This window comes from Gracilinanus agilis, chromosome 3, assembly GCF_016433145.1.
Source record: "Gracilinanus agilis isolate LMUSP501 chromosome 3, AgileGrace, whole genome shotgun sequence".
Classification (NCBI taxonomy): Eukaryota; Metazoa; Chordata; class Mammalia; order Didelphimorphia; family Didelphidae; genus Gracilinanus; species Gracilinanus agilis.
Window position 1 is genome coordinate 350,959,553 of NC_058132.1, and position 27,579 is coordinate 350,987,131.

Here is a 27,579-nt window from a genome sequence, read left to right on the forward strand (position 1 = left end):
ATTTCATGTGGATGAATTTTGGACCACAGTTTTAGTCTATTCCTGAAGTCTTCCATATAGTATTCTCTACCAGAGTTTGTACCCTACTGGCTCTGCCTTTGCACTCCATGAAGAGGCAACAGAGTAGAACTTTAATGGAGGTAATGTCATTGTTTGATTTTATGTGGACTTTTGGGTTTTCTAGTGGGAAACCAATTAAATTGATAAGAACCAAGTCAAATAAGTGGTTTTGCTGTTATTAAAGGAATAATTGATCTAGTACCTTCAAAAATCTAAGATGCTCATAAAGAGCTGAAAGAGACATCAGAAGTTTTTTAGTATAATTGCCTCCTTTTAGAGCTGAAGAAACTGAGACTTACAGAGATTCAGCCAGCTTTAAAAAATGGTCACCCTACTATATTGTGGTTCACTTATAGCAGTTTCATTGTATGGTGGTTTTGTTTTTTTTTTTTGTTTTCAATATCTGTCTCGAAGAATTTTCGCTATATTGAAGGATTTTGTGGATGAATACTGTACTGCACACAATGGGAATAGAGAATGCCACTACCACTTGCACAAGTTTGTCAACATGAGATTGTACATGGTTGAGCACAAAGCGAGTATTTCTGTATTGGCCGATGGACTAAAAGGTGAACAACCACACTGATATATTCTGTATCTGGGCACTGATTGGCTCAGTTGTTATAAGAGTATGGGAAAGGTTAGTAAGGGTGTGAAAAAAGTTTGTAGGAGAGTGGGAAGGGCTTATAAAGTCATATATACATATATATGTATATATAATAAAATAAATATAACACCACTAAATTTATGGATTTTCACCTATCAAGGGGGGTCTCTAGAATGTAACTCCCATGAAAGGTGAGGGATCACTGTACTGTCATCTTCATCTCAAGCTCACTGCCTGATCATATTATAATGAGTTTCTTGTTTTCCAGTAGTATGGAGTTTACAAAATACCCACTGTTTTTGAAGTATTCATTCTAATTCAGTGACTTTCTCTATGCCAGGGGAGAAACAGTATATTATAGCAGAAGAAAATGGTGACTTTGTGTGTAGGTAGACAGAGATGGAATGAGCATGAGATCACAAGGTAGACAAAATAGGACATATTAATAGCTATATAGTAGATCTAATTAAGATGCCTAGTTTTTTGTTTGTTTTAATTATTATCATACAGATACCTTGGGATTAGAGGACTTTCTGTTTAGTTTCAGTTTGAACTAATCAAGTTCAAGTAAAGAATATTTCAGAGAGTTTAACTCAAGAGAAATGTGAACTAAACTTGTAATGGATAATTTCAATATATTCCTTTTCTCTCCTTACTATCACCTTTTAGCACAACTGATGGCTATAATTAACAAAAATTTTGAAAACTGTCTTGACTGGCAGTGTGCTCTAAGCATGTCAGAAGTTAATAAGTTAAGTAAGGCAAGAACAGAGTGGATTGGTAGTTGATTCAAAATAAATCCCCAAACAAAAACAAAACAAAAAGTGGAGTTGAATTATGATCCCTTCCTGTACTCGACAATGCATGGGTCAAAAGAACACAAAGCTATTAACCCTTTGGTGAAATAAAAGTTCATTGTCTTGATGATTCCTGAGATAATTTAAAATATCTCATAATAATTTTTTAAAAATCTGGGTATTAATGCTGGATAACACTCTACTTTCCCTATCAAGAATAAACAGTTCACCCCCAAAAGTCATATTTATTAGCTATATGATCAAGGGCAAACATCTTAACCTTTTAACCTACTTACTCATTTGTGAAATGGAGTATATAAGATTTGTATTACTTATCTCATATGACTATTGTGAAGTTCAAAGGAGAGAAAACATATGAAAACTTTATATACATGTTAGTAATTGTTATGTTATATCATTGTTGTTGTTGTTACCATCACAACAAATCGTTTACCATGTATTTTGCATCTATCTTATTGGTATGTAGTTGTTTTTATATTGTCTCTTCCAGGAGAAAATGAAACCCTAATCATGTAACCATGGAAAAATTTTCTTAATTAATCAATTTAAAAAAAAAGAAAAGAAGCGGGGCAGCTGGGTAGCTCAGTGGAGTGAGAGTCAGGCCTAGAGACAGGAGGTCCTGGGTTCAAACCCGGCCTCAGACACTTCCCAGCTGTGTGACCCTGGGCAAGTCACTTGACCCCCATTGCCCACTCTTACCAATCTTCCACCTATGAGACAATACACCGAAGTACAAGGGTTTAAAAAAAAAAGAATATATAAAAAAAGAAAAGAAAATGAAACCTTAAGGACTGAGACCATGTTTTTTGCTTCTCTTTGTGTATTTAATGCTTGAATATTCAGTGCCTGACACATATAGGTACTTAATAAATGCCTGTTGACTGACAGTCATTGTTGTTATTCCCCAGTACTTCTCTGACCACTGATGTAACTAGATCGAGAACTTGTCAGTGATAGAAAGAAATATGTTGTCAATATGGAAGGAAAATCACCCTGGAGACAAAAAGAAGGTGATACAGAAACACAAAGTCATATACTTATGATTACTCTCATCATTTATTAATATTCAGATTGAAAAAGGAGCCTTGGAGCCGCAAGTTACGCTAATTGGCACATTTGCTTTATTTTTCTTTAAAACAAACTGGGTTTTTAATTTTTTTCCTTTTTAGTTCATTCCATCACATTGAAAAGGAGGAAAAGAAAAACGTTTTTGAATTCACTCGATAGTTTGAACTCCTCAGATGAACGGAACATTGCACACACACTTTGAACAGAGAGAGAGGGAGTGTGGACTCCCAGAGGGCCACACGCACCAGATCAAAAAACTTGGATACAGTGCAAGAATTTCCCAAATGATTGGATCATCATTACCAAAAAACTCGCCATAACAACACCAAGAAACAAAGAAATGTTTAAGTCACACTGTTTGACTTGGGATCTTTCCTGCTTTTTTTTTTTTTTAAATGTTTGCCACACAGAGAGAAAGAGGGTTGCTGGGGGTAGAGGGAGAAGACAGGCCCACAGATGTGAGCAGGATAGGAAGGGGGACTCAGGAGTAAGGTAGGGAATAGGGTGCAGAGAGACAGGGGTCAGGAGGAGGGAGGAAAGGGAGGCAGGGAGTCATTTCTTTAAGGTTCAGGCATGTTCTTGGTCCGCCTTGCTCTCATCTCCTTTCTCCTCCTCCTGCTGGGCACTTTCCATGGGTTTGGTTTCTTCTACAGCTTCTGAGGAAGGAAAAAAAAAAGAAGAAAAAAAGGAAAATAGTTGTTATTAGCATCTTATCACATTGGTTACTTTTAGGATCAAATTCAACCATACCTCCTTGAGAAGGAAACGAGTTATTTTTTGCCTCAAAAATTGGTTCCTTTGTTAGAAATTTGTCACTTTGGGATAATTATTTATTAACCTGTGAAAATTGACTCATGAGTTCAATGGGTAATTTTGGTGGTTAGGTCTCTGATGAGAAGAGATGACCACTACAGTTAATGGTCAGTCCCACATTCCAAATCCTAGAACACAAGCTATCAACACATCAAATCACACTTAGGAGTAACAAAGCTTATGTGTCTGCTTTCTCTTAAGGTTGAATCGACCCATCCTACAGTAATAACAATAATAGCTTAAATTTGTATCATATTTTTTATAATTTTCAAAGTTAATCATCATAGATACCATTAACAAATGTGTACACAGGCTGAAAATGCATCTTCTACATGAAAACTTTCCTGCATGAAGCATATAAGGTCCAGTAGAGGAGAAAGACTGGGGAAGGGGCACATCATATAGTTAAACAACTATAACACAAAATGGTAGACAATAAATGTTAAAGTGACATTTAAAGTACTGTATAAGGTTCAAGGAGAAAAAATAATTTCTACCTTCTGAGTAAAGTATTCATGATATTTTAACTAAACCTTAAAGAATATTTAAGAATGTAAAAGACATGACATTTAGGAATATCTCTTAGGGATCACTGATAGTCCAATGCAGCTTGAATATAGTGGTGCAGAACAGATGGAGGGTAGTATGAGATACCACTTAAAGAACAATATGAGAAAAGAATAAAAGATCAGGTAGTACCAGATTGTGGAGGACCATGGAGGCCAAGTTAATGAGTTGAGACTTTATTTGGCAGAATAGGGAATTACTAAAAGGTTCTGAGGGAAAGCATCATGATACGTCTGTACATAAAGAAGGTTGTGATGTCTTATACTTGATTTGTGACGGTGGGAATAGAAAGGAGGATTCAGTTGCTTATTTATAGTAGATGAAATCATCTTAATCAACCTAAAGTTATATATCCACTGAAACTCTCTTTAAAGGCTCTCATGAAAATCCTCTGAAGAATAGCAATACTATAAGAGGATCGACTGTAAATGACTTAACTATTATCAGCAATACAAAGATCCAGGATAATGCCAAGGGGACCCATGACAAAACAGGTTACCCACTTCCATAGAACGAATACAGATTGAAACATACCATTTTTTGTTTTATTTCCTCCATAAATTTCCGCTACTGTAAGTGATACGTGCTTTCTTTCACAACTTGATAAATATGGAAATATGTATTGTATGAAAAAACATATACAATCCTTATATCACCTGCCATCTCAGGGAAAGGGTGGGAGGGAGGATGATAACGTGAGTCACAAAATGTCAGAAAATAATTATTAAAAATTACATCAACGTGTAATGTTGGAAAAAAGAATGAGAGGTCTTTTTAGAATGTACTTACTTATATTTAATGTCTTTAAATGACTCAGATAATTGATTTCATATCACATAATTTACTAAATACATTAATTAGTGCCTTTGAATACTCTTTCTTATCTTTTTTTTATTTTCAGTCACATTGTTTAGTAATTTTTCAGTTGTATCTGACTCACTGTCATCCCTTTTGTTGTTCTCTTGGCAAAGATACTAAGGTAGTTTGCCATTTTTCTTCTCCAAGTCATTTCCCAGATGAGAAAACTGAGGCAAACATGTTTAAGGGGCTTGCTCAGGGTCACACAGCCAGTAAGTATTTGAAGCTGGATTTGAACTCAGATCTTCCTAACTCCAGGCCTGGCACTCTATCTACTGAGCCATCTAGCTCCCTACTCATGAGGAAATGCTAGTCACTCCAACTTCTTTAGCTCCTTGACATAGAATATTTCAATAATATATTTGAAGTATCTCCTTAGAAAATAAATATTCCTTTCTACCTGCATGTGGCACTCCTGAGTTCTGCAGAAAAAAAGGGTGATTTTAACCTCCTTTATGACAGCTTCAATCCAACAACATGGTCTAATCCAGTGATTCCCAAAGTGGGCGCCACCATCCCCTGGTGGGTGCTGTAGCGATCCAGGGGGACTGTGATGGCCACAGGTGCATTTATCTTTCCTATTAATTGCTATTACAATTTTTAAAAATTAATTTCCAGGGGTGCTAAGTAAAATTTTTCTGGAAAGGGGGCAGTAGGCCAAAAAAGTTTGGGAACCACTGGTCTAGTTGGAGGGCAGGAAAACCTGAATTTAAGACCTGACTCTTGTGAGCTTTGCTAAATCTCTTAATCATTTTTAACTCTTAGTGATTCTCAAAGTCTGTAATTTGTAGAGAATATGCTGTCTTGCATTAGTAGAAGAAATTCCAATACTTGGAAGACCTCTATACCAATGAAATCATAGATCCAATCTCTAGAACTAATCCAAAAGCCCATTAAGGCACAGCTGTCCCATTAAAGACTTTTCTTGCTCTTTTTTTTTTCCATTTTTTTCTTTTTAACTGTAAGTCTGTGGATCCAATTTCCCTACAAGTTGAAAAGTAGTTAGAATGTTGATGACACCATCAAAGCTTGGGCCATTTTCCCCCTGAGCCTGAATTCTATTCTGGGCTGAGCAAAATGACCAACATTGGAGGCATCCAGCTCTCTGAAGTTCTGTATCGAGGCAGGGCTGTATCATACAATTTGACATTTTATCATGCACTGTCTTAAGTTGTCCTCTAATTGCTTCATATATATGCATCTAGTATCCCTAATAAGATTTTTAGTTCTTTGAAGAGAGAGCCTATGAATTATGCTTCTTTCAATTCCTTAGACTCCCCAAGTGCATCATTGAACAACACAGCTCATTAAACACTCAATCTACTGATTGAAGTTTCAGAAACATTAAAGAAATATAGTACTTTCATTGAAATACTGTATAAAGAGGTTTGTGCTTTATACTTAACTATGTTCCTTTAAAATATGCATACTTCAATAAGTTGCAAAATCAGATCAAAGATATACTTTATCTTAGTTTACTACATATGTTTTCATACGCCAAAATGTGCAAAAAATCTTAATATTTTTTAAAACCCTTACCTTCCATTTTAGAATCAATACTATTTATTGGTTCCAAGGCAGAAATGCGGTAAGGGCTAGGAGGTGGGAGTTAAGTGACCTGCCGGGGTTCACAAAACTAGGAAGTATCTAATGTCAGATTTGAACGCTCCTCTCTGGGTATTGCTCTCAAAACCAGTTAGTTGAGTCACCTAACTGGCCCCAAAAGTTGTTTTAAAATAATGTGGGACAAGGCAGTTGGTGCTTTTTTTCATTTTGAGCAACATAGTACTTTCAATATAAAAGATGTATAAACTCTAGAATCAGCTCACCACCTGGGAGCTATCTCAGCAGATCTGGCTTGGCCAGTCCACACTTGACAGTCTTATACTGAAATTTTGCTTTGTGGTCTCCTAGTTATTTCTGGCATCACTCATATCTACACATAGTGATCTACTGGAGAAAGTGACCAACGTTAAAGGAGCTTGGGTTACATATGTCCCTTCTAAGCAGGACAAAGTTGGTTGGTAGTCAAATTGTTTACTTTATAACCATATGTATAAGATGTGACAATAAAAATTTTTTAAATATGCAAGAAGCATTTATTCAACTACTGAATTTTTAAATAGTATACTGTGCCTTTTTTATTTAAGATACTATAATGGAACTCTAATGGTTGGGGGCAACATAACCTGTCTCTATCCTCAGGGAGCTTAAAATCTAGAAGGGGACTGCTGGGAACAAAGAAGTATTTTAGTTCAAATGAAAGAGAGATCTTAGTTGGTAGGGTTAGTTGGTAGTCAAGGAAGCTTCATGGAAGAGGTAGCATTTCAGTTAGGACTTGCAGAATTACTTTGGATTTTGACAGGTGGAAATGGGGTAAAGTTAGCATTCTGAGGAGAGGAATTGAATGTGCATTGGCAAGGGTTTGGAGCATGTTTGAGAAGAGTTGACTAGTATGTAGAATATACATTGTGGGAGTAGTGTGAGACAAAACTAGACAGGAAATTGGGTGAGAGTAGAGAGGACTGAATTCAAGACAACGAGGCTTGGACTTCAGGAATATTTAATAGGGAGCCATTAAAGATTTTTGAGCAAGAGTGTGACATCATCTGAAGAGTTTTAAAAAGACATCTGTGTTTCTGGATTTACCCATCAGGATTAAGTCCCATGAATTTTCTCGATCTGTTAGGAGCTCTGTGTAGAGGAGTCTATGTAGAGAAGCTCAGTTACATTCCTTCCTATCATTCTGCCACCTTGGCTCCACCTCCCTAGAAAGATTAATCTGGTAGCAACACGTAGGATGGCTTCGATTAGAGAAAGTTTTAAAAAGCAATTTACCAAAGGAAACTATAATCAAATGAATATCATCCACCTGGAGAAAATATTCTCAGATTTTTTTTAATGGCTTCACAGCCTGAATTACATGCTTTTGAACATACAATAGAAGCACATTTTCATCCTTTGATGGATAGATTTGTTGTTTCAAAATGGTTTCATTTATCAAATAAGATGGAAGATTTAATAGATAATACAATTTGGGTTAAAAATGAAATGTGAACACTGTAAATGAAATTCATCTTCTTGCACAGCTGTCAGATTGGCTCAAATGATAATAGAAGCTGAAGACTGGGAATGAGGCTGTCCCCAGCTCAACGAGATTTGACAGAAGACAAGTCTATCCAATAAGAAACAAAGGAAAAACATAAAATAATCCATGAGCAGAAATGCTGTATGGTGGGAGTAAAAGAGAAGACTATGTAAGGACTATTAATAAGATGAAATTTTAAAACCTCTTTCTCCCACTCCTATCGTTCCTTGAATATGGTACTGCATATTCTGATTTAAGGTCTTTCCATGGGCTGTCGCTCATGCCTAGAATGCTTTCTCTCTTCATATCTTGCTTCTGCCTACAACGCTCAGTTGAAAACCTACTTTCCACAAAGCCCTTTACTTAGTTCTCTCACCCTCCTTTGCTTTATGCTCACCCAGTGCTTGTCTTTTGAGACTGCCTTCCATTTAAACTGCATATTGGTGTATATATTATCCCCCTTGTTAGAAAAAGGGTAGCCAGGGGCCAACTGCCATGTTTTTGCCTTATTTACATTCCCAATACTTGGCATAGTATCTAGCATTTAATAAGTAAGCACTTAATACATACTTATACATCAACTGATTGATGAATCACTGATTTATTCCATATATTGTTGAGATTCTTATATTGTTAGCATTCTTTTAAACTCAGATATATTACTCTGTAGTCATTCAGAAACAAACAAACAAAACCCTCCCATATATGTGTTTTCCCTCTGCAAGTAGACTGTAATATCTTTCAGGATATCACAAATATATTACAATAATTTTTATGGTGGGATGGTCTTTTTATTTTTTTAACATTGCCAGAAGTTGCAAGCCAGGATGAAGAAAAGCATTTCATTGTCTCATAAGTCAATTTGGCCTGATCCTGAGTGATTTATATCAGACAATTACTTAACATAGATTTGGGCCAAATAAACTGAGGGTTATTGACTCTGTGCACAATTTTCAAATTGCCATTTACCCTCTCATTTTGTTCCAGACCTTTGAGTCAGAGTGGCAAAGAGAGAAGGCAGATTTTAGAACTAGGAAAACCCATGTTCAAGTTCAATAATCACTTCACTTCTTAGCACCCCAGGCAACTCTCCAAGATGATAGATACCCTAAAGCAGGGGTCGACAATATATGGCTCTTGAGCCATATCTGGCTCCACCTCCTGACCAGTCAGTCCCAGCAGAGCCCCAGGATGTGCCCTAGGGGGCCCTTCAGCCCCCCCGCCCCCCAGATTCCAGCACCTTCCACCTCCATCCTCCTCCTTCCTCAGGCATTTATGGCTCTCAGGGCCAAAAAGATTGTGGACCATTGGCTAAAGGGAAGATGGTACTGTGCACCTGGGCAAAAGCAATTTCCACACTAGGAGCAGGGAAATGCTAGAAAAATCAGAAATCTAAAAATCATACACTTTCTCACTAGGAGAACTTATTTCCAATGTACAAAAAAATGGAACTCTCTCTTTCCTTTGTTGCTTCCCATTTCCCAATGGACAACTTTTTAAAGGCACAAACCTTATATGCTAATTAATGCTACCATTAAATCCCCTGCCAGGAGACTCTCCTAGGTTTTCTGGTGGAGTCTGAATGAAATTGTTTGGAATCTTCTAAGGGAATTTACTAGCAAAGCAGACCCTGACAAAAGTTTGGAGGGAGTAAGAGAAGAAAGGATAAAATAGAGGAGTTGAATGTGTGTTTATTTAATATTATTCTCAGAAATTATGACTTGTTCCTTTTTTTTGAACCAACTTTACAATATTACTGAACTAGATTGTGGAGCAGACACATCTCTCAGAGCATGTTTCTTGTAAAGATAGATAGATAGATAGATAGATAGATAGATAGATAGATAGATAAAGATTTTTTTTACAATACCTTATGAGTTGTGAAAATGTTGCTTTGCAAATGTTAAAATCAGTAAATCTGAGCTGGAATTTTATTTATTTTTGATCCTGATATGTAGTTATATTGGTTTAGCTTTCCTGGTGAGAAAACTTCCTCTACCAATGAAGATCAGCACCTGTTTTGCAACTCAATTTAGAACCTTAATGAGTTGCTTAAATCATTGGGAGATTAAGGACTTTAACTAGGGTTTTGCAATAAACATGTATCAGAGGTGATATGTAAACTTAGTTATTCCTGACTTGGAGGCAAGCTCTTTTTATCCACCATGCCATGGTGATTTATTATTATAATTGATGTTTCTGTGAACAGATCATTCTCATCTCTTTTGATGCAGTTCGACTAGAAATGCTTATGACACAAATTGATATCCTGATATTTTTATATTTAATATTCTATTGATTGTTGTATGGGGGATAAAATAACTGCTCTTTATAGGGAGGGTTATTTTTTTAAAGTATTAGTAGGCAAATGTTTCCATGTATTGTATAAAATTTGATACATTTTATACAATACATTTATGCAATACATGTATTGTATAAAATTTGATACTTGCTGAATGAATGAATGAATGATCAGACTGGCCAACAAAGATGTCATGAATTTTGTCCTATTTGCACAGGATTTTATTTCTTCTGCTAGGTCTCATTGTGTTGAAAGCTTTTTTATTCCATGGAGAATAGAGATTATGAATATTTGTTATGGCTACGTATCATAAAAATGATGTTATATTTTTATGGTTCAATGTTAAATCTGGTTGATAGTAAGCAACAGGCAGATCTATGATAATGATCTGATTGCAGTACAATTCTGGACTGAACTAACATACTTGTTTGATTGAAATAATTATGGAGTCAGTAGCCTAGAAGCAGGAGCAAATAGTTTGTGACTGTTCAGTCATTTCAGTCATGTCTGATTCTTCATGACCCAATTTGGGGTTTTCATGGCAAAGATATTAGAGTGATTTGCCATTTCCTTCTCTAGCAGATTATTTTACAGATAAAGAAACTGAGGAAAACAGGGTTAAGTGACTTGCCCAGGGTCGCCCCGTTATTTAGTATCTCATACTAGATTTGAATTCAGAAAAATGAGTCATGTTGACTTGAGACTTGTAACTCTGTCCACTGCTCCATCTAGCTGCCCATCAAGGAAGATACTGTAAAATAAAACTGGGAAAAAGAATAGTTAAGTTCTATTAACTAGATTATGGTATTTGTATCCAAAGAATTAGTTCTTTGGAGGTAATGAATGACACCTTTGAACATTACTTGACAGATTATAAATACTTCTTATGAAATATTAAATTAGAAAATCAAACACAGTCACACTATGAAGATAACAAAAAGTGAAGAGAGGAAAGAAAAGGAATATTAGGAAAACTAGAGAGGGGAAAAATATGGAAAGGGAGGGAAGGAACAAAGGAACAAAGGAATGAAGGAATGAAGGAGAGGGAAGGAAAAAAGGAGAGGGAAAAGGACACTGTGGTAGAAAGAGCACTTAATTAGGTATCAGGAGACGTGAGGTTTATTCCTAGTTCAGCCTGTAATTTATTGCATAACTTTGAGAAAGTCAGTTGATTTTTGTGAAAAATGATTTCTCATCTGATTTACCTCAAAGAATTGTATTGAGGTTCACACTGAGATCACTCAATGTATATGAATGTATATATTAAAGTTTTTAAAATATATAATTACAAAAGTTCAGACAGCATCATTTTTTAGGTAGAGGGATAAGGAAAAGAAAGCAACTCAGGATAGGAAAGACCACGTTGAAACAGAAGATCTAGTGAATCAGATCAGCCTTTGATGTCTTGCTGAATGATATTCAGTGTAAAGAAAAGAAAATTGTTCTTTGAAATTAAGTTTAATGGCATGAGATATCTCATTTAGGCCAGACTGGTTGTAGAACAAAATCACATTAAGAAAGAACATTTTCTGGTTTTCACAAATTGAAAAAAGTCCGTAAATTCTATCAACTCAAATCAATTTTATTTAATTCAAAAACACTGAGTACCTACTATATGTAAGGAACTGTTTAAGGCACTGTGAAAAGACGAAACCATTAGTCATTCTACTAGAATCTTTGAAAACTTTGTTGAGTTTTGTCTTTTCTTTCAGTTTCCTTCTGTTTCAATCATGGAGCTTAGTACCTGGGTCAATGGTAATAGATGAAAAAGAACTCAGAAAAATAATTTAAGAAATGATAACTTAATGGGTGGCATAATTTTAACTTGAAACTCACCTTTTAAGAAACCATTATAGGAAATTCTTTTAAAATGTAAGCATTCTTTATTAAAATTACGTTTAAAACATTTGTAAGAAGTAAAATGTAGAGCCCCTTTAAAACCTCAGCTTTATTTTTAAAACATCACAAAAACATGCTATCAAAGAATATACAGGACTACTAATGAGTAACCTTTAACCTTCAGTAGAAAATGAATTTGAGTTAAGTAGTGACTTCAGAGGAAAGTTAATCAAAGTAACCTGATTCTGACAATGGGAGATGGTCACATTGCTCTTTGATAGGATTAAAGCTCTTTGGTTATTATATTGGAAACAGATAGATAAAGAATATCATCTCTGACACCTTCCTGGTTTTAGAGGTAGACATAAAAAACTAAAAGACTGGATTTAGGTATTGCATTGCAGACCTTGACCTGGAAGGGTTTTCTTTGCCAAGAAAACCACAAATGGGGTCGAGAAGAGCCAAATATAAGTGAAAATGACTGAAAAACAACAAAATTTTTCTTAAAAGAATTAAATAGGCATTAGGGATAGTGTCTAAGAAGTTAACCTTGGAATCAAGAAGGCATGGATTCAAATCTTTCCTCTTACTAGCTATGTGAATGGATGGTTTATTTAACATCTCAGTTCTCCCAAGTAAATCTCAATGATTGTAACTTCCAGATAAAGTACCACCATTTCCCATGATGATTTCTACATCATGAGCTCCCTTCCCACGAAAATCACAAGTGTAGACTTGGGGATGCGGAGGGGGTGGATGGAAGCAATATCTGGTGAGGTGGTTTTTCAGATGGTTACCAGAAACTTCCTAGTTGTCAAATCTCCTCTTCTTTCTATATCTTCTTTTTTTGTGATCTCAAACTCTTTCATGAGTACAATAAATCTATGCAAACAAGTTTCAAATCCATACATATAGCCCTGATTTCTTCCTGAACTTTAGCACTGCCTTTCCAATTAATTGTTAGATATCTTTACCTAGATGTCCCTCAGATATCTTACACTCAACAAATTGAAAAAATAACTCATTTATCTCACTCCTAAATTGCCCTTCCTTTAAACTTTTTTTTACTTTTATTGAGCATACTACTTTCACGTCACTTGGGTTCACAATTTTGAATCATTATCAATGCTTCATTCCCCTTTGGATCCATATCCAATCAATTGTCTAGTATGGTTAATCTTACCTTTGCAAGATCCATTGTATCCATCCTCTTCTCTCCACTTATACACAGTCACCATCCTAGTTTAGGGAATCATTATATCTAGTCTAATATTTTAGCATGCTCCTAACTGGACTTACTAGTTCTAATCTCTCTCCTCGCTAACCCATCTTCCCGCAGTTAACAAAATAATCTTCCTCGAGCACAAATCTGATGATATTACTTCTCCATTCAAGAAACTTCAGTACTTCCATATTGCTCTGAAGATAAAATTCTACTCATATTTAAAAATAAGAAGATTTTAAAAATAAATAAGATTTTAAAAAAATACTTCTTTAGCTTGACATTTAAAGTCAAGATTGGCATCCTAAGATAAAATACAAAAATCCTCAGTCTGGCATTTAAAGCCTTTTATAACCTGGTTCTAGAAATCTTTCCAGCTTCCCCCCACCCAATATTTTGCTCTCTCTTCTAGGCAAATAGACCAGCCAGTTTACTATTTGAACAAGTGGTTCCTCACAACTAGAATGTGTCATCTCCCCACTTCCAACTAAGAATCCCTGCTTCCTTCAATGAACCTTAGGAGCCACTTCTACGTGGGACCATTTCTAACTTCTTTCTTTCTTCCCAGGAATTTGTACTCTCTCAATCATGAAATTATTCTGAATTAGTTTATCCATATTTTGCATTTACTTTTTGGTGTACATATATCTTCCCCAGAGTGCACAACCTCCTTAAGGGCAGTGGCCGTTTTGTTTTCTTTTCTCCATATCCCCAGTACCTTACACATAAAAGGTACTTAATAAATATTTATCGAAAAATCCTTTCATTTTTAAATGGTGTCTATCTGTTCTCAAAAGTTCCAATTCTTCTAACATTGTCAATCAATGTTTGTACTCTTCAGAGGACCATAACACTTAGGAGCACTATTTGGTAGACTTGGCAGAAATTATAATGCCTTCAAGTAGGCTTGGGACCAGGCCAATAGTACAACATCAACTAACTAGGTCAAAAACCTTAGGAAATAAAGTTTACTACTAGCCTCTAGTATTATCATATTTCCCTTAAAAATTCTCAGAAAAGATAAAAATCTAGAATTATAGCCAAAAATACAACTGATCTATAAGAGCCAATTCTAAAATAAACTTTAAAAAGATAGAGCTTTGAAACTGCTATGGCAATACAAAGGACTGGAAGGAATGGTATAAACTAAGGGAATCATCCATTCCAAAGGAAATAGTTTCATTTGTTTTGATCCAATAAAGCTGGAAATCAAAGCATATCAAAAGGGTTTAGTTATGTCAGTCCTGACCCATTCCCACTGTTCCTTGAATTGGTAGATCATGTTTCTTATATTGTTTCTACCTTCCTGAGAAAATTGCTGGGCAGTCTTGTAACAATGAAAGTAAAATATTAAATGTAATATTAATTTTAAAACATATTGTGGTCCCCATCTATAAAATTAACTCTCAAGTCACGAGTTTGTTAGTAGCTTTTAACAATTAAGTTTTGATCAAAATGGAGATTAAGTAAAAAGAAGGAAATGTAGGAAGGAGACAGAAAATATCACCTACCTAAAATACCCTAAGTCAAATCAGGAACCTGGAATCTGAAGCCCACCAAGGCACCAAAGCCAACCAAAGCCCTCGAGTACACAGGAGGCACCAGAGCTCCCTCTCCCCATAGTGTTCCACTGAAGTGCCAACCCAGAGAGCCCTCTGTGTCCCACACCACACCTTTTTCTACCTCTCCTCCTCCATCACACAACGTACACATGCAAAATGGGAAGTGAGGTAAGACAAGCTTGGGGAAGATGAGCCTGGGGAGTAGATTTTATCTACCCAGTTTCTTTTTTACTAGAATACTACATACAGCATACACTTGTTTCATGAGGAATTTAGTAGTAATCATGCAGGAGTGGGCAGGCCTTCTGTTATTTTGAAACTGAAGAGTGGAAAAAAGATGAGCCCAAACTCTTATTTTAAAAAACTAGTTCTTTTGATAACTTATAGCAAAGAATTGTTGTCTACTTCCTGAGAATAAACCAATCAATAACTATCTACTATGTACCAGAAAGAATACTAAGTGTTGGATATAAAAAAATGAACTCTAGGTAGTCCCTAATCTCAAGTTGACATTCTATGGGAGAGACAACATATATGAATAATGTGTAGAAAATGAACACATCAATATGGGGAGAGAATACCCTATCAGCTGAGGCGACACTAGGATAATACCAGGAAAAGTTTCATGTGGAAGGTGACACTTGACCTGAGTCTTGAAGGGAACCAGAGATTCCAAGAGGTAGATGGGAGTAGAGGGATCATCCCATGTATAAGTCCAGTCAGTACAAAGGCATGGAGATGAGAGATGGAGTGTTAATTGTACAGAACAGCAAGTAGGACAGCATGACTTTATTGCAAGGTGCAAAGAGAAGGAAAATGTGTAAGAATATGGAAAAGGTAGGTTAAAACCAAGTTATGAAGGGCAGCTGGGTAGCTCAGTGGAGTGAGAGTCAGGCCTAGAGACAGGAGGTCCTAGGTTCAAACCCGGCCTCAGCCACTTCCCAGCTGTGTGACCCTGGGCAAGTCACTTGACCCCCATTGCCCACCCTTACCAATCTTCCACCTATGAGACAATACACCGAAGTACAAGGGTTTAAAAAAAACCAAGTTATGAAAACTTAAATGTAAAATATAGGAGTTTATATTTTATTCTATAGACAAAGAGATTTGGTTGTGGTGTTTATTGAACAAAGATGTGACAGAATCAAACCTGAGTTTTAGGAAAAATCTCCTTGGAAGCTATTTGGTTGGAACCAGGAAAGACTTGAGGCCAAGAGACCAAGTTAGAAGCTACCTATGATAGTCTAAGAGAAAATGTGATGAGGGATTGAGCTAGGATAGTGACTTAAAGTAAAGACAAGAGAGAAAGTATGTGAAATGCTGTAGAGACTGAAACTCTAAGATCTGGCAATTGATTGGTTATGTGGGGTGAGACAGAGAAAGAGAAAATGAGAGAGACAGGTAGTCAGACACAGAGAAAGAGAACAACAGAGAGAGAAAAAAAACAAGAAAGAACAAGATAGAGAGATGAGTATCATGAAAACACATAGGATAGAGTAATGGTCTTCCAGGGAAACAGGTAGAGACAGGTAGCTGAAAATTCCATCACCTTGATGTCGACCTACAACCAACAAAGAATATTGGCAAGATGATGCGAGAGGAGTTTGGTCTATAAAACTGACATACCAACTTCCTTGAGTTTCTCATTAAATATATCAGTTATCTGAGCTCATGAGGAGTGAAACCTAACAACTCAGGGTATGGGTATCAATCACTCATGATGAGGGAGGGAGAGAGAGAGAGACAGACAGACAGAGAGAGAGAGAGAGAGAGAGAGAGAGAGAGAGAGAGAGAGAGAGAGAGAGAGAAATTTGTTGCATTTAGTTACCTTTGTCTATAGTCTGTCTATAGAAAATATGAATAAGACATCATCCTCAACATGCAACTATTGTTCCACCTCAATACTTCAAGGATCCATGATTTTAACAGTATGGGAAATCCTAAACAATAGCTGAAAATTCCATCACCTTGAAGTCAACCTAGCTATAAGACTCTCTAGATTCAAATAGCATAGTTTTCAGATGACAAGTCCATCACTAAACCCAAATTTGAAGCCTTTCTAGATGAATAGGGACTGCCATACTGATGATTAATAGGATCACTGTTTGAAAAATTGAAGGTCTCTGGAAAATTATGATGAGGCATTTTAGTAGAAGTCAATTTTAATTGACTTTCTTCTTAATGGTCAAAAATATTTAATATTTTCATGGATCTGTGTATGCATGTGTTGGGAAGGAAGGTTTTGTCCAGAAATGATCAATATAACAAAATATAACAATATATTATGTTTGAATAATGTTTTATGTTTTATTGATGGCAAAATGCACCAATAAAATATTTTAAAGGAATCATAGAGTTGCCACCAAACTCACCAATGCTGTGAGATGTGTGTGTGTGTGTGTGTGTGTATATATATATATATATAATATGAATACAATTATGTATGAATCTGAACAGGTCAAAATTATTATTCAAGATTTAAGGTACTACATATATAAATCTGTTCTTTATTCCACATCCTCATCAAAATTCTAAGCTACCTAATATTTAAAGACTGTATGGAGAAGAATGAAATAAAAGTAATTTCTGTACCCAACTGGATGAGAATCTAGCTCTAACCTCTAAAATTCTCCACCGTGGGGTCACCTTTCAGGGTGCCTCTGGAAAAAACCAATAACACATGATAGAATTGATTTCTGGTATCTCCTAAAACAGACTGAAAAATAGTACCTTCCTATTTTCTACATTCTGTGTTTCCTCAAAGGAGTGACAAAAGCATGTATGTAAATTCTGATGGGGAGCAAGCATTGGGAACATATGTAGCTACGGCTGCTCCAGAGCTCAGGCAGGCAGACAGCAATTTGGGAGATGGCAGCATTCCCAGCTGACATTGCTTACCCTGTTGTAATAGCCCAGCTTACCGGCTCCTCTCCAGGCCCTTCTGTGCCCCCACATTACTGAAATTAGGTTGAGTGGATTTCCGAGTAAAACATTACCTCTGGGACCTACCCAACTCTGTAGCCTTGTCAGAAGTGATTAAGAAGAAGCAGGTATCACTTTGTGGCTATTCCCACAACCAGTCTGGAAGGTCTGTAAATGTTTAAGTGTTTGTCTTACCCAAATAATATATACTGTCCCCTCAAATATTAAAAGGATGCAAATAAATATTCCATTATAATGACTAACATATGTCGGTCTTTTTTGTTTTATACAGCCTATCATCCTCTTTAATACTATCTTGTTTAGCCTAGACCAGAATTCTACTTACTAGGTTGGATTATTTTCACCAGGTTGAAATTCCTTCTTATGACCATTATAAGATGTCATATTCAAAAGCAATTTGAAAGCATTGATCTAGAAAATACCATTTTAATAATGTTTGAATAGAGACCCATAGGCTTTCAAACTTATGGAGCACCTAGATAAAAAGAAATAGCCTATTGGATATAACCACCATTGCTCTCTTCAGAATCTAGGTAATTTAGAAATCAGAATTTCATGATAGGGAAATTTGGGTACAAAGTGGCACAGTGAAAAGGGCCATGGTTTCTGTTCCAAGTTCTGCCACTAATGAGCTATTAGCATGGCAAGTCATTTCATCTCTCATGGAATCAGTTTGACCATTTGTAAAATGGTAGAATTGAGTTAAATAATTTTAGGATTCAGGTTTTAAATAACTAAAACTCAATGAAGGGTTAAAGAAAGTTTCTTTTTGCTTTGGCTTCTAGGAAACACAGATCACCTAGATGGAAAGGGAGAAGATGAATATGTTTTCTTCACCTTAGCCATGCTTTTCATGTGTTTGCCTAGATTTCAGGTTGGTCTGGGTTGTGGAAGAAAATTCCATTCCCTTTAACCAATGGTCTATTCAAAGCTTGCTCAATGACACTTTGCTTCACATTCCTGTTCACAATAAAGATTAGCACAATAGTGGGTAAATGGGAAGGGGAGGAGAGTGCATCCATCAAAACAGCACTCCATTAACATACAGCCTATGAGGTGTGGCCAATGGTCAGCCATTCTTAGGCTATTTTGCTCCCAGGAGGGAATAACAATCTTCCCTCCATCCAACAGATGCTGGCACAGAGCTTCCCTCAGTAGGCTACTGTCATACCAATCTCCGCCCCATGGATCAGAGAACCAAGTTTAATGTGACCTTTCCTGGAATCTCAGCCAATTAGTGATGACTATAGGGCCAGAAGTCAGGCTTTTATAGACAAACTACAAGATATCACCTAATTCTCATAAGTAAAGAGCAAGAAAAGAAACTTACCATATCTCTGGTGATGTCCTTTGTCTTGTTATTACTATTATTACTATTATCTAAAATAGTCTTGTTATTCAAATACAATATATACATGTTTATCTATTGACAAAAAACTATTATCTTTCCTTCTCCCTGATTGGAAAACAAGTACAAATATCAAAAAAATCCAAATTATCGTGCTTACTTAATTTTATCACTCTCAACCTTTCTAGGTTTTGAAAAATCTCCCAAACACAAGTGGAACTTGACTCTAAAATTCTCATGCATTCAATGCTTAAACATACATGAATACACATGAGCACACAAATGCACATACTCCTGATTTGTTACTCTAATTGAAGGTGTTACTTAAAATAGCACATATTCTGAAAAACAAATGCTTCCCCATTGATGTAATCCAGGCATATCACTAGTATAAGTTGAGGTGAATAGAGGTAGAGTCGGGTGTGGTGTGAGTAAGCCTATTGGCAAAAATATCAGTTCTTTTGGGGCATCAAAAAGTAGAATATAGTGAGAGATTTCTGACTTAAAGACATAGGCACTAGGCAGAACCCAGAGAACAGTAGATACAGAAACAGAAATATTGTACAATGATCAACAGTGAAGGGCTAAACTATTATCAGCAAAACAAGTTTCCAAGATAATCCAAAGGGACTTATTGTAAGGTATCAGTCAAGTTATTTGTGGGTTGAAGATCAGGATAAGAGAAATGGAGTTGGGATCAAGAGGGTCAAAAAACAGACTTACAGACAGACACAAAGGTCCTCATGCTGATGGTGACAAAATTTAATGATTTGGGGGATTTAATGGGATTTATAGGGAAAATTATGTAGGCTAAGGGCTTAGGTAAGCCTTTTGCATAGACAGTGGTTTAGTAATGATTTTCAAGATACAGACAATAGATGTAGATTACCTCTGGGGTTCTATACAGAGTTTTCTATAGGTGATAATTCAATATGTCAATGTTTAACCATCTAACAGAGTTTCTCATGGAATTCCTGCATTAGTAATTTCTTGGAAGGACATTTAGTATTTGGGGAGGAATTGGATTAAGTTCTCATGCTGGGTAAGGGGAAAGCTACATGACTGACTACTTCTAAACTAGGGCTTCTACTCAGAGACCTTGCAAGCTAGATAGATCAGACATTTCCAAAGTCTAACTTGATGGAAAACCCCTGAATCTTCTTACACTGTTCCCACAATTCATGCTGAAAAATATGCTCTCCATAACAAATGATAGAACTATTGGGAGGCTGATTACAAATCAAAATATGCCATCCCACAATTTATTTCCTTCATGTGTTATTTATTATATATATGATAGTTGTCTTTAGTCTGTTGTTTCATCTTTCCATATAGTTCATATTTAAGAGATAGAGAGTTGCATGGGATTATTTGGGTTTAATTATGTACTGTTATTCCTATGTACTAAGGTTAATATATCTGAATTTATGTACATATACACATGCAAATATATGGCTATGTGCATAATGTGTATTAACATATGCATATGTTAATACTTTTAAGTAATTTTTGTATTTCTAATTCCCTTTGGGTTCCCTTTTGGCACCTTTATTTATTACATTGTTCTGAGTCTTCTCCTTCAATAAAATCATTTAATTTAAGCCACAGCTGTATGCCAAAGGCTTTAGCAGAGATTAGCTATTATGACAAGAGGAAAGAGGTTAACCTCTATTCCATGTATGGGTCAAAATGATAAACACAACTTTTTATCAGAAACTCGAACAAAGCAAAACTGTGAACCAAAAACCAGAATGAATAATATTAATGAGCTGAACCCTAACATAAGCTAAAATCAAATAACAGCACCTTGAATAAAAGACAAATCAAAGTTTTCATCCCCCAAAATGGGAAACAATGATGTGCAAAACCCTATAAACCCATAGAGGAAAGAAGAAAACCTAGGTACCTAAAAATGTTTCAGTATTGTAACTTTCGTAATAAAATTTGAACTCGACCACTATTTCATTCATTTTTACAAAGGAAAGGAAAACATTAACATCCATTTAGTGTTTTCTGTGGTGCTTGGGAGAGAGATATTTTGAGTTTATTTCAGATGTGAATACTAAGAGAACAAGGGCTCTACTTTTGAGTGGCTGGCCCTTCTAAGTGTTCTTCATTGCCTAACTCACTGTGGGGGATCAATAGACTTAGAATCAATAAATAAATCAATTACTAAGATATATGTTCACAAAGAGATGCAAAGTGGAATGTAAATTTAGAAGTGTGCTTGGGGATTTGGGCTAAATGGTACTGGCTTGCTGTAAATGTCAGTTACCATTATGACTGATTATCCCATAATATCTTTCTCACAGAAGTGTTATGAAAACTAATTAGTTAATGCTTGTACATCACTTTGAACATGAAAAATGCTTTATTTATTTAATTCATTAAAATGTACTATATGACATAAGTCCTCAGGGTGAAATAATGAAATCATATAGCTAATTATTGAAGTAGTTTATTAGGCCCCCACAAACCTACCCTCATTTCATTCCAGGGGGACAATGTTGAATCCAAACACCTTAATTTTTTTTTTACCCTTGTACTTCGGTGTATTGTCTCATAGGTGGAAGATTGGTAAGGGTGGGCAATGGGGGTCAAGTGACTTGCCCAGGGTCACACAGCTGGGAAGTGGCTGAGGCCGGGTTTGAACCTAGGACCTCCTGTCTCTAGGCCTGACTCTCACTCCACTGAGCTACCCAGCTGCCCCCAAACACCTTAATTTTTAACACTGAGAAAATGTTGTGATCACAGTGAGCATGTGATCAAACTCTCTGTTTCTCCAATTCTTTTTTCCTCTGTACAATGAAAGGAATAGACTTCCTCCTCCACCTCCTGCTAGGAAGAAACTCATGGAAGGATGGAATTCCTTTGACCATATCTTCTTTTTTTAATTAGTTTTTCCAATTACATGTGTTTTTATTAAATTTCAGTTTCAAATTCTCTCCCTCCCTTCTTTTCCTCCTCTCTTTATCATATCTTCTTAATCTATAATCTTGACTTCCTCCTCTGAAGGTCAAGTGTGACAGGAAGTTCAGAGAGATACCATATATTGCTTTCTCTTTGCCTTCAATATCTAGGACCATACCACAGAAAGAAATTAAATGGGTCTGGCACCATTATTCTCTACTGAATCTTGCTGATTGCTCCACAATGCTATTTGCTTTTTCTAAGTGACTGAGAATTGATTGCTTGATGATATGTTCTATTATGATGTTAGAGCATCAAAGGAAAGCTGATGAGCCCATGATTACCAACAGTGTCCTTTTCCCCTTTCTAAAAGAAAATAAAAAATCCTCATAGAGTCATATGTGGCCTAAAATCATTAATTGGTTTTGCAGAAACACATGAGGTAAGTAGTCTTATAAGTGATCTCTACCTCTGTAAAGACAATGATGCAGGACAGGTTCTTAAATGAGGGTCTATGGACCTGTATTTTTTATTTCTTATAAATTTAGTTTTCATAAGTTTATTCTTAATATTTTTGATAGTCAACATAATTGTTTTCCTTTGTAATCTTATGGATTTTATTTTATGCATTCAAAAACATTATTCTTCCCAGAATGCCAAGTCTGATCCTGGCAACAATCCTGAGAAGTTGGTGCTTTTATTATCTCAATTTTACAGCTGAAGAAACTGAGGCAGAAGAGGTTAAATTACTTTCCCAGGATCACCCAATTATTAAGTGTCTGAGATTGGATTTGAACTCAGATCTTCCTGACTCCAGAATCTGTACTGCACTTTGAATATGTATAGAGTAATTATAATGACTATGTTTGGTAATTAAAAAAGAGAGAAGTCAGAATGTATTCTCCACCTTTTTTTCTAGAGGTGGGGTATTACTGATGTGGAACATTGCATGTTACATGGTCCAAACAGTCTGTTTAACAATCTTCACAGGGCACTCAACTGTTGTGACACTGTCCCATCAGATTTAATTGGTGTATTGGTTAGTTTTGCTGAATGGATATTTTTTTCCTCTGTCCTTTTTTTGTTCTTTGTTATAAAGAGATGACTGTATAGATGGGATGGGGAGGGCCATATTGGGAAATAAAGATAATGTGAAAAAAAAGATAAAATATTATTCAAATTAAAAAAAAATCTTCATGGACTCAGGTTCCACAGGTTCCGTGATGTGGTATCATGTTTCATTAAATTTACAATCAGTGTTTTTCCTTATGACTAACTATGGACATATATAGAACTTGGGTCAGATGCACTGGCACACTCAATCTATCCACTCCCTTTGTAGGTCTGTTTGTTTAGCTATAATCCTGCTGCAATGTACAGTGGAGCTGGAGTACTCTTCAATCTTTATAGTATCCTCTCTACTATTATTCTTCAACTGCTTAAAGACAGAAGTACAGTTGATCCTTAGCCTTTCTTGCATTTATTTACTTTCTATCCCTTAAGTCATTTTGTGAAACTCTTGACCCTCTTGCCCTTTTTTGGCATAGGTATTAAAAGACAGTTGAAAGCTGGATACTTACTCAGACCTCACAAGTATCTTGGTTAATGTCAACTAGAGCAAAACAATTGTTTCCTAGTTTTTCTTATTGGTATGTTCCCAAAGAATATTAGGTTTTAAAATTAAAGCAAGTTATCCATGAGTCATATTTATAACTCATAGCTCACTATTTTTCTTTAGAAACTGTGCCTAGATCATGAGTATTGGAAAAATATCATCTCTGTAGAAGTAAGTTTGTTGATAATCCAGAGGGCAACATGATGGACCTCAACAATGACCTTCATTCAAGGAGTAGCATCAAGGAAATGCACAATTGGCAAAGGAGGTGAGAGCAACCGACTTTATCTCCCTGATTTTGTGACATCTCTCACATCTATCCCCTTCTCCATACTCACAAAGACACCACTTTAATTGAAATGTTCATTACCTCTTGTCTGGATTATTGGTATGGACTATTATTTGGTCTTCTCTCAAAATATTTCCCTCTCCAATCCATCCTCCTTATAATTATCAATGTGATTTACTTAATTTATTGACCCAAACACCTTACTCCCCTAATAAACTCTAATGGCTCCCTACCTCCTCTGAAATAAAATATAAATGCCATTTAAGCCTTTCCTGACCTGGCTCCCTTATGCCTTTCTAATCTTAACATACATTACTCCCTTCCACTCATCTTATAGTCCAGCCAAACTGGCCTTACCTTTCCTCACACATGACACTCCATCTCTGTGCTTTTATGCTGTCTGTCGCCCTCACCTGTATCACATTCATTCCTTATCTGCTTCATGGAATCCCTATTTTCCCTCAAAATTCAAGCATCATCTTCTACATGTAGCCTTCCCATATCTCCCAATTAAAAGTATTTTCTGGCTCTCTCCTAAAATTGCCCTAGAGTTCTTTATCTAGATTTTTCTCTTTGTCTCCCATGCGCTCTGCCTTATTTTATAATTAACTCTGTACATGTTGTTGGGTTCACCAGTAGAATATGAGGATAAAGACCGTGAAGACAAAGGCAATGTCATTTTTCATCTTTGATTCTCCAAGAATCTGTATACAGTGTTTTATTCATGATAAATGCTAAAAATGAGTTTCTTAAATTAAACCAAATTGGGTAATACAGGAAATATTTTGGTAATATAGAAAAAATAGAGCAAGAAGGAAAAACAGAAAATGATCAAAGAAAGATGAGTCCACCAACACAGGTGGGAATTTAATAGAGGATTTATTTTCCAAGTTACTGTACAATACCAGACCACAATAACACTTGGAAAATCTGCTAACTAAGCACCTCCATTACTTGAAAAAAAATCTACATAAGTTGAGTTGTAGTGGTGGGAAGGCAGCAGCTGCTGCCAATCACCCAAAGGAATACAACAGCTTCTCTTCCATGCTAGGGCTGGCTGATTGCAGTCAATAATAAGAGCAAGGAGAAGCAGGACTTCCCTGCTGATGTTTTTGAAGGTTAGCCAAATCATACAGCTGTTTCAGAGTTGATCATAATTGAAGGAGCAAGAAAGAGTCTGCTCATACAAATGTCAGCACCAGTTAAGGATTCTTCTTCAAAAAATAGTGTGTCTATGGTGTCTTTCTGGTGTTCTTGGGTTGCTTTCTGTGTGCAGGGGGGAGGTGTATAGTGGTGTGGCTTCCATTGTATTGTGGATGCATCTGCTTGAAGAAGTCAATTCAACTCAGCCAACAGTTATTAAGAATTTATTATATACTAGGCACTGAGTTATCCACTGGGGGAATAACTCAGGAAAAGAAAGGAAAAGAAAGACATTCTCTGCCTTCAAAAAGCTGATAGGCCACTATGGGGAAAACAGTACACAAAAGGAAGCTGTAAGGAGGAGGGAGGATTCATGTACTAGTGGGTGATATTTACGAAGTCTGAACCAAATAGAGTCACTGATAGAAAATGGAGTTATCTGGAGAGTTTGGATTCCTCTACAAAAAAAAGGATTTGAGAGGAGTTTACTGCTCCATCTTCCAATAAGAGGATAAAGGTAACTGAGGGAGTTGATCTTCATACTGATGAGATGAAAATTGATTGATTGGGGCAGGTAGATCACTCAGTGGTTTGAGAGCCAGGCCTAAAATGGGGAATTCTGGGTTCAAAAGTGGCATGACCCTGTGCAAGTAAGTTAACCCTGATTGCCTAGCCCTTACTACTCTTCTGCCTTGGAACTAATACTTGTATGGATTCTAAGAGAGAAGGTAAAGGTTTGGTTTTTTTTTAATGACCAATTTATCCTTGGGAAGGCATGTTTCTTGAAACTAAACCAAGTAGAGGCACTGAGGAAAATGAGGAGAAACCATATAGCCAACCTGCCCAAGTTCTTGACACAGAGAATACTAAAAGAATTTGTGAGTGATAACTCTATCATGAGACTAATTAATACCATGTCCTTATCAGAAGTTTTTGAGCCCTTTCTAAGATATAGCAAAATACCTGAATGACTTTTTCCCCCAGGTTTACCCTTTCCATTTATGCTGGAGAAAACTGACCCAAGTTCCCTTTGTTTAATCATCCTAACTCAAGAAATCAGATGGATTGAGAAGGCTTCAATCAAGTAAATGTTGGTTGAATGAATTGAATTGAATTGTTTTGAACTGAATCCTGCTGTCAGCCATTCAGCCTTCTTGGGACATATTTTGTGCCTACAATTATCCGTGCACCATCTTCCTCCACTGAAGTATTTCTTGGTTATTATAGCCTCTCTCCTATATGATTTCTGTATATTCAACATGGCAGTAAGGCAAGGAATAAGGAAAAAGGCAATCAATCCAGAAGCTATGCTAGGCATCTATGACTAAATTAGTCATGTTAGGGACATTCCTCTCACCTTCCCTCTTTTCTTTCTCCTCTTTCCTTCTCTCCATTTTATTCTCTTCTCCTCTCTGTTCTTTCCCCTCTACTCTTCTCTCTCCACTAAGGGGATGAAATTAACCTTCTGGGCTAAGACTAAGAGAAACTAGGGTAAAGTGGGAATTCTCAGAATCCAAGAAAGAACTGAAATAATAACAGGAAGATAGAATGCAGCTAGTATCCTGGAAGCTAAAGTACAAAGGCACAGGTGAGAATGAATAAAGGAAAAGCTCAGGTGAATCAGGGTCATCACAATTATAATAGTAGTTATCATTTGCAAAGTTGTTTACAAATATCTCCTCATTTAATCCTCAACAGTGTGGGTAATGGCACAACTCAGATAATCCTCTTCCTGCTTGGGGCCATTTCTAGACTTATTTAAAGAGAGGTAAGACATTTCTGTACATGCCACTCTTTTGCGTATGTTACTCCCCAACTCAAACTTCTCCACCTGATACAAAATGCATCTAATCCTCAGCATATATACACAAGCAGCAACATTAGTGTCGCAATGGAGATACATTCTGATTCAAAACAGCAGATAATCCTCGTCATTTATATCTGGCTTTATATATGCTCATTTTTGTAGCAGGTTGGCCTTTCTAAATGTCTTTCTCAATGGGGAAAAGGAGAAAAGAGGTGAGTGGAAGAGAAAACAAATGAAGCAAATTACTCCCATATCTCTACCTTTAGCACTGATCTTTCTTTTGTTTTAGTTTTCCATCTTAAACCTTCTGTTTGACATTTTCATCTAGATATTCAGCTGATATGACAAAACTGATATGATATGTACACATCTGTGTAAAATGGCAATTGTCATCTTTTCACCCAAATCAGTCCCTGCTTTGGGATTTCTTTATTTTCTCTAATGATATCATCACATTCCAAAGCTAGAAACCTTCAAATTTTACTCTTCCCTCTCTTCTCCTCCAAGACCAAGGCAGAGGTCTTCTTGATTTTTCTCTCTTAATGTCTCACAAGTGATAAAAAAACAAAGAGGAAAAAGCAGATCTATTTAACACTTAATTTGCTTTTGTTTCCTTTGTCAAATAGAGCCTTTGACTAGAAAGGCAAGAATAAAAATAGCTAATGGGGAGTCGAAAGTAAAGATAAGAGAATTTAAAAAAAAAACACCTGGATTCCCCGA

The 27,579-nt window shown here is 36.2% G+C and overlaps 1 protein-coding gene across 1 annotated transcript in view; it reads right to left on the reverse strand.

The window, feature by feature from the left end:
* Positions 1-2,996: 2,996 nt before the first annotated feature.
* GAP43 (growth associated protein 43) overlaps positions 2,997-27,579 on the reverse strand; it is a 60,675-nt gene continuing 36,092 nt past the window's right edge. The window contains exon 3 of the mRNA XM_044669177.1: positions 2,997-3,209. Within this exon, the coding sequence (XP_044525112.1) occupies positions 3,121-3,209 (89 nt within the window). The 3' untranslated portion in view covers positions 2,997-3,120. The remainder of the gene's footprint in view (positions 3,210-27,579) is intronic.